This window comes from Hevea brasiliensis, chromosome 2 (genome assembly GCF_030052815.1).
Source record: "Hevea brasiliensis isolate MT/VB/25A 57/8 chromosome 2, ASM3005281v1, whole genome shotgun sequence".
NCBI lineage: Eukaryota > Viridiplantae > Streptophyta > Magnoliopsida > Malpighiales > Euphorbiaceae > Hevea > Hevea brasiliensis.
This window is the reverse complement of record NC_079494.1, coordinates 8452334-8461500: the sequence shown is the minus strand read 5'-3', so window position 1 is coordinate 8461500 and position 9167 is coordinate 8452334. Positions and strand designations below refer to the sequence as shown.

The 9167-nt window shown below is 26.5% G+C and overlaps 1 protein-coding gene across 1 annotated transcript; it reads left to right on the top strand.

The window, feature by feature from the left end:
• The first annotated feature begins 1624 nt into the window (after nucleotides 1-1624).
• On the top strand, nucleotides 1625-3833 carry LOC110669943 (transcription factor bHLH95-like). The gene is made up of 3 exons (XM_021831811.2): nucleotides 1625-2017; nucleotides 2797-3246; nucleotides 3452-3833. The coding sequence occupies exons 1-3, from the start codon at nucleotides 1823-1825 to the stop codon at nucleotides 3548-3550; spliced, it is 744 nt and encodes a 247-aa protein (XP_021687503.2). The 5' UTR covers nucleotides 1625-1822; the 3' UTR covers nucleotides 3551-3833.
• Nucleotides 3834-9167: the final 5334 nt, after the last annotated feature.

Here is a 9167-nt window from a genome sequence, read left to right as displayed (position 1 = left end):
ACTAAACACTAAAATTTTAAATATACAAATGAATTTCATAAAATATTATGAAATTCATTTATATCAAATACTACCTAAGATTCTTAAAAATTATTGGATATTATATATAAGTTTTACAATTAATAATTTTAATATTTTAATATAGTCAACTGTTAAGCAAGTATTTCAAATGTAATTTTAATTATTAAATAAATTTAAAATTTAAGATAAAATTATTAAAATTTCAAAATAATTTATTTTTTTTCCTTCCCTTATCAATCTTAAGTTCGTTTTATTAAAAAATTAATATGTTTTATTAAATAATTTTGAAATCATTTTTAAAATTATGAAGTTCAAATTTAAATGAAAAATAGCTATTTAAAAAAAAAAATGTCTTGATAAGTCTATACGGAAAAGGTGGAGAGAGCATTGTTATTAAGTTCGGACTGACTTGATAACTTGACTAAGTGAATTGGTAATTCAGATATAAAATTGGACTGATTTTCTTATTGAATCGTATAGAAAGGTAACAAAAAAATGGGATAATCCGATGGTTGAACCGGTGATTCATGATTTAAGAAATGATTAAGATTTTTTTTAGTTATTATTCTTTTATTATACTAATATAAAAAATTTATTAAAATAATATGTTTATTTTTTAATTTTTAATATATAATAAATATTTCACAAATATTAAAAAAAGATAATTATTTAGTTAGTTATAACATTATTTTGTACATATATTAACTATAAATATTGAAAATAAAGGTATTTAAAATTTAAATATTTTAATATTTTCATATAAATTTTAATAATATTATTAAAATATATACAAATATATTTAATAAATGTTAAAATATTAATTTTAAAATTAAAATTTAATTGATTAAAATTATTTAATTATATTAATAAATATAATATTTGATTAATTTCTTAATAACTCACTAGTTAAATTGTTGAACCATTAATTAGATGGATGACACATTAATTTGATCCCTTAGTTAGATCAATATTCAAGTCGGATTTAAGTTCTGTTGAATAACAGTTTTTAAGGTAACATTTAATGTTTTAATTGGAGTTAAAACACTAACTCTTTTATTTGTACTATTCGGTAGCATAATATTTATATTAATATTTAGATGTTGGAGTGATTTCGCATGATCGTAAAAAATGATGATGTATGTGTACCTAATAATTTCTCCTTTTAGAGCTAATTATTATATACACTGAAAGTATTAAAAAATAGTGTTTTCTTCTTGTAATATAGAGAGTGGGTACCATATGATTGTAATAGATGATATATGTGTACCTAATGCACCTAATAATTTTTAAATTTTTTAATTTTTAGAGTCAATAATATTACATCACTACTTTTATAATTAATATTTAATTTAATAATTATTTTTATTAAATACTTTTTATTTTAATAATTATTTAAATAATTAATTTAATAATGATTAGTAAATAGTTAATAGTTTTTAAAATAATTAATATTACTGGATGGGCTGTTAATAAATATGCTTGTGAGAGGCTAAGTACATAATAAATGGACCCGCGTCCGAGTTGGGAAATCTTTATATGACGCGCTTAGTTTCCGTTTTTTGTTTGTAAGCTAAATAACGGCATTGTCTCATGATTGTATTTTGTTCTCTTCTCCTCTTTTGCTACTCTAAATTCCTCCTCTTCCATTACACACTCTTCTCTACAATCCTAACATGTATGCAAATAGAACCCATCAACATAACCCTTTAATCTCCATTCCAATTCTGATAATTTCGCTTATCTCATTGGACAGAAGTCAAGCTTGGAAGCACATAATTCAAACTCCAATAGCCTATATCATATGGAGGCAGCAGTTGCTCAAGTGGGTCAGAAAAGAAATCGAAAAGGGGTTGCAAAAAATGGAGAGGCTGTTAATTCTGGTGGTGGTGTTGAATCAGATCATGATGTACATATCTTGACCGAGAGAGAGAGAAGGAAGAAGATGAGGAACATGTTCTCTAGCCTTCATGCTTTGCTTCCTCAACTCCCTGCTAAGGTATAATTTGTATCTGTTAAAATTGTTAATTATATGTAAAAGATACAGGCTGAAGGAAATAAAATATATATTTGCCTTAATGCTCATATCATACGCAATATTGGGTGCCTTGATGAACGCCAAGAAACTTCAATTTTTGTTGATTTCTTTAAGCATCGCCATTCCAGTGCCTCTTCTTTTAATCGATTCCTCCCAATTTGAAAATCATTTATACGACCAAATCTGAGTCTTTTTTTGGGAAACGTACTTAGTTTTCCTTTGATATGACCAAGTTTCTTAATTTTTGTTAGGATTTCGAGAAGAGAATCAATTTCACCTAACTGAATGCATAAGTTACACTATTGGTCCAACTGAGAAAATCATTTTCCTTTGCGTGCAATTAATGGGGTTTCAAGTTTATTCTTCTCATACCTGGGTCATAAAGCTTGGTAGCTTTAATTCCTTAAAATCTTGGGCTGCCAGAGAACATGCTACTTTATCTTTTCTTTTTAGACTTCAGGGTTTTATGATTCAAATGTTCTAAATAATAAATATTGTCACTTTGTGTGGTCGATCACGTCTATTACCTTTGCACTGCTAGTCTGTGGGTGCCAGTCTTCACAAATTGAGCAGTCACAAATTGGATTCATAGTACTTCATGAACTATATATAGAGAGGTTAATTTCTATATGAATGGATCAAATTCATAACAAAAAAAATTTATGATTGAATGCATGGTCAAATTGTAACCTTTCTGCACTTCAAAATTCAATCCTAATTAAAGTTTTAGTCTTGTACAGGCAGACAAGTCCACCATTGTTGATGAAGCAGTAAAATACATTAAGACCCTCCAGGAAATTCTCCAAACGCTAGAGAAACAACGGGAAGAAAAGCTCCAAGGAGTAACAATTGTTGACAGTGAACGATCAGTTATCACATCACATACACAACCACTTGAATCCAGGGAAGCTTTTCTGGCTACTCAGGGACCATCAAAGAGTTTCACTATGGCTACAAACATGCCTCATTCGTTTCCTCTTTCTCTTTCTCCATGTTGCTTCCAGACATGGTTTTCGCCAAATGTTGTAATGAACATGTGTGGTGATAATGCACAGATTAGTGTGTGTTCAGTGAAGAGGCCTGGGTTACTTACCAGAATCTTCTATATCCTAGAGAAGCATAAATTGGATGTTGTGTCTGCTCATATTTCCTCAGATCAATTCCGTAGCATTTACATGATTCATGTTCATGTAAGTATATATGATAATCTTGCTGGCTTCAAGTTAGGAAGTGTGGTTAGGATTTCTTCCATATCATTATTTTTCTTTTTATTATGCTCTGATATCATTGGATTTTATGCTCATAATTAAGCAAAAAAAAACTTCCATTTATCTCTCTTGTTTTCTTTTGTAATTGGAAATGCTTCTAACATTATGATAAGGCTTTTATGTTCAGGCTGGTGGGGCTTCTGGTCAGTATCCAGAGGCATTGTCAGTGGAAGATACATTCAAGCTAGCAGCAGGAGAGATGAACTTATGGCTATTGTCATGTTGATTCCAGGCAATCAACGGAGAAGAAATCCTCCAGGCATCTGCCTTTTTTGTAGAAGGGTTGTCTCGTGCTGAAGACAAGAATTAATAGAGCTACCATGCTGTACTTGGAGGCTTGGATAGTTTATATTCATCCAGAGAACATAATGTTCTAATTAACTCACTTAAGCCATGTGTAGAAAAATGCATAATATTTCTGCAATAATGAGACATAAACAAAATGAAATCAAGTGTATATATACATAAGAGTTCAAAGAGTTAATGGAAGTTCAATTATCTTATAAATACATCCAGTTATTGGACTCTGAAATTCTTTGCTAATTAATCAATTTTCTTATGGATATAGGCTTTAAGTTTTCAATAGACCCTAACTGAATAACTATTTAGATGATATCGCCATTTTTTTTTATTTCCATTTTACTGGTTTTAATTTTTAAATTAATTTTATATTTTTTACATAAAAATATATATTTGTTTTCGTCTATAGATAAAACACATGGGTTAATGATATAAATAAATTGGTATTAAAATCATGACAATTTTAATAGAATTTTTATTATTGTGTAACCCACACACACGCACACTTCATATGAGACTCCAAAGGACCCATTGGACTCTTTTACCCGGAGTGCATGGTTGAGTCTTATTAAGGTGATTGTAGTAAATCTCCTTGCACAAGAGATTTGGTTTTTGAAGTTGAATCGTAGTGAATCATGGAAGTGGTGTAATTTGTGCATGCTAAAAAACACAATATTATACATTAGTATTTAACCGCTGAACCAACATTACAATGCAATAGCTGCAGCATATCTCTCTTTCTCGTTTTTTTCTAGAGAGAGTTCTCTCTATTTCTTCTCTCTCTCTATCATGAGGACTAGTACTTCAAGGGTCCTATATAGACGACAGGTTTTGATGACTGTCTGATCCTCAAAGGCAAAGTCACCATTTGAGCTATACCAATGCTATAGGGCTTGGAATTTGTGAGCCTTTGGGCTGTATGTTTATTTAGAGTTAGCTTTTTTGGCATCTTGTTTTCTTGGACTTGTATATTGGATTGAATCCTTTCTATCAATGCATTCTTATTTCCGAAAATATATATATATAAAAAAAAAAGGCATTGCAATAATGATAATTGAATTTCTTAGACAACTAAGCTAGATTTGAAACTTTGAGAACCAAATATTAGCACAAGGTAGATATAGCATAAGCAATACAACAATGGTCCGTTGCTTTGCAGGTTTGCAAGTTGCAACTAGGCAAACATCTAGCTAGTCGACTGCTTGCACTAGCTACGTGGCTAAATGTGTAGTTGGAAAGTGTTACTTTTGTTTGCCTTTTCGCCTCGGAGAATGATGTAGATATGTATGATGCCAAGACGCCACAATTGCTAACAATTGTTATCTTGAAAGAAACATCTTCTCTCCATATAATTTCTTGGGGAAAGGCCCTCATTTAATAACAAACCTAGTAAATGAGATTGTGGAGGTGTATGGAAATCATGGAAACTGCTGCTAGTCATGATACTTGAATATGACCCAAAAATTAAAGTAACAAGATTAATTTCCTCTAGGCTGCAGCCATATTCATGAATTCTAGCTAGGTGGTGGCCTGCCTCTGGGTCCAAGCATCATCCTCTTCCCATATTGCGTCCTAGCTAAAGATTAAAGATAAAGGGTATCCCCTCTCTACTAAGAAACAGCTCACATTGCTTAGAAGCTAGAAGAAATTATTCAGCTCACCATCATAACTATCAATTTATTGTCAGCTCAAAGTACTCTTTATTCCTAATCTTTATTTAAAAAGTCACGTGATTAGAGGTAGTCACGATTCGATTTCGAACAGGAATTAAATTGAAACTGGTTCAGTCAAAACTGGATTGAAACCGATTAAAGCTAGAATCGACTTTGAACCGGACTGAAACCGCCCTTTTGCGGTGTGGTTTATATTCATATTTTTTAGGAACCGTGAACCAGCAATTCCAAATTAAATTAAACTGACGATTTTGAACTGGATCAAACTAGCGATTTAAATACAAAAAAACTCAATAAATACCTCACTCCACTACTAATTTATATAAATATTAAATTCTCCACGCAATTATTCTCTATACGCTTTTTAATTCTCAATACTCTCAATTTCTCTCAAATTCTTTAAATAATTATTTTTTACATTTTTTTTAATTCTCAATACTTTCTCAATTTTCCTACTTTTTATTTTATACACTCACTAAAATTTTTAATATTATCTCAATTACTTTATTATTATTTTATATCCTCAATAAAATTTTCAATACTCTCTATTTTATTTTTTTTCCTCTTTCATGCTTTTTTTTTAATTATTAAACTATCATACAATTTTTAGAAAAAGGCAAGCAATAGAACTGCAAACTTTGATTCCTCTAAATTCTAAGAAAATACATAAACAAAATTAAGTTCATGCACATTTTTCCAATTTCTTTAAAAAAAAATTAATTTCATCTGTAATTTTTTAATCAAATTCAAGTCTTTTCTTATTAATTTTTTTTAAAGAAAATTAATTTCATTTTTTTTATTTTATTTTGATTAAAAGATTTCTAAGAAAAATTAAAATTTTTTACAAATATAACTTAATTCTAAATCAATGAAATTTTCTTTTATTTATTTATTTTTTTGTCTAAACTATCCTTAAACTATCTTTAAATTGCCTTCTAAACCATCTTGAAGTTTTTTTTTTTTTTTCCAAGCCGTCTTTTAAATCATTTTAGATTGAGACTCAAATCAGAGCTGACGGTTCAGAAACTGTCCTTCAAACTATCAAATTCATGATTTATTAAATCTGAACCAATAATTGAAAAATCATAACTGACGATTCTTGAACTGTGAACATTCCCATTCGATAACTAAATTCTTATAAAAGTCAAAGACCATGGAGGGACGAGAAGATGGGATTAATGGCATAGCTAGAATTTATTTTTTTGTTGTATCAAAATTTTATTTTAAAAAAAAAGTTATTAGTGCTTGGATTTTAAATTTTTATAAGATAAAATATATAACCATTAAACTACTGATTTAATAATATACATTAATAAACTCATAAGATAAATTCAATTTTTAACCATTGAATTTTAAATCTTTTATATTATAAAATAAATATTGATCGACTATATGTAGAGTAAAAATATTATTTTATAATATCTTCATAATTTTTTTATCAAGAAAATTTTAAAATACATGAATATACTGTAGTGAGTTCTAATGAAAGGGCTTAAATGGTGAGAATGTGCTGCAATTTTCTTGAAGATATATAAAATTAAATCCTAGAAAATTAGAGTGAGAGATTAATGAAATTGAAAGGGATTGGCTAAATAAGAGGGTGTTTGATTTAATTGCTTATTGTTAATTTTTGATTTAAAATATATTTTTTTAATTTATGAGTTAAATTAAAAATAAGTAATTAATTATTTAATGAAATTATTTAAAAATAAATTTAAAATAATTTAAGTGTTTCATTGAAAATAATTTAATCCGTTAAAATTACTAAAAAATATATATATATAATTAAGTATTGTATCTAATAAAATGAGAATGATATTGGTATTTTTAAAAATTATTAGGATAGTATAATTTTTTTACTTAAATAAATAATAATTTTAAAATAAATAAATAAGTCATAAATAAAATATGACTTATTTTAAGTAAATTTTTAAATTTATAAATTAAATAAAATATTAATTAAAATTTTAAATTTATAAATTAAATAAAATATTAATTGATTCTTTATTTATAAATAAATTTAATTAACCTATAAATTAAATTAAATATTCTCGAAAATAAAAAACGAATTTATATATAATTTTTATTTGTAAATATATTTAATTGACTTGCATATAAACCGCTAACAATAAAAAGAACGATAGAAGAGTTTTAATTGTAGTTGTCAACGGGGACAAAAGCATCTAATCCGTAGCAGAAGGGCGTGGACAGAGTTGTATTTATGTCCGCCGTTCTACTTCCAATCTTCTAGTGATGGCCTCATGCCTCATGGCTAGGGTTGGAAAAAAAGAAAATTAAAAAAAAAAAAAACCTAATCCAATTGGATTGGATTGGTCAAATTAAATTGATAGATTTGATTAACCGACTTTGTTATATCCCTCTTTTCTTAGGATAAATTATTTATTTTTACGTTTGAAAATTAAAATTTATAAAAATTTAATTTAATTATTTTTTTAATTTTTAATTTTTAAATGAAAATTTTATTATTTTAACTGAAAAAAAAAATTATTTTAGAAAAAATAAAAATCATATATAATTATGTGAGAATTCATTTAAATTCTAAAAAAAAATTATTTCAAAGAAGTTGATAATGTGCCAATAACAACATTTAACTCTTAATCTCAAAATTAATTGGGTCAATTATATAGATCCTTTTCGTTATTCAATTTTGTTTGAGGTCACTTATACATTAATATTCAAAATTATAAATTTTTAAATATTTTATCTTTTTGCATCATTTTAAGTCTTTCACATTTTCGTATATTTAATTTTTCTCTTAATGTACAGTCTCTCATTTTATCCATAACGTGAATTGCATGTACTCTCTGACAGATGTGGTCATTTATAATATTATACATTATCATAATACCAAACATTTATCTTAATATCTGCATCTCTGCCACACTTATCTTGTGGATGCCTCCACAGCTAGTAAGTTACTTTCTCCATAGTCTTTTTCAAAAATTACTTTAAAGTGTCGTTATTGATTTAAGCATTATAGAGGTTAACTTGTAATTTCATATTTGTTAAAATATACTAATAGTTTATTAATAGTCGGATCAATTTAAAATATCAATTAAATGTGATGATTTGATTGATAATTATGCAAATTTTATGGTCAAAATTGACAAATTTTATAGTTTTTTTAGCAATTAATCCTTATTATAATAATAGAGTTATAATAATGAAGTAATTATTATTATTATTATTATTATTATTATTATTATTATTATTATTATAATTAAAAATTAGAATTTCTTATGCCTCTTTCTAGAATTAAATGCAATTATTATAATGAAATTCTAATTTTAAATCTAGATTTTAAGCCTAGCTCGATAAAGTATCTATTTGGTATTGAGTTTGGAGGATCGAAACTATTTTTCTAAATAAAAGCACCATTTTAGATGATGCTGAAAAAAATAGTTTAAAAAATTATTTTATTATTCTTATGACAAAAATTTATCAAATTTAATTTTAAATTATATTTTAATATTTTCTAACTATTATATTTAAAAAAATAATTCTCTCAACAGCAATTTCGACAGTAATACTAAACAAGTCCTAAGTATCGGTACAAGCTTTGAAATTTTTTTTATTTCAATTCGAAACCATTTTTATTTTAAAACACTGCTGATTAATCCGTGGAACCGAATCAGCATATAATTAATTTATATTTATAATATACATTACATTTTGTTAATTATAAAACCATCATATTTTTTAAAATCCTCAAAAAAGAATTTGATTTTCAGAATCTGGAAGAAATTTTAAATACGTTTATATTTATTAATGTAAAATATAATTTTATTTTTATTTTTATTTTATTTTCAGTAGTTTTTATATTTAATTTAGTGAATTACTATTTAACCT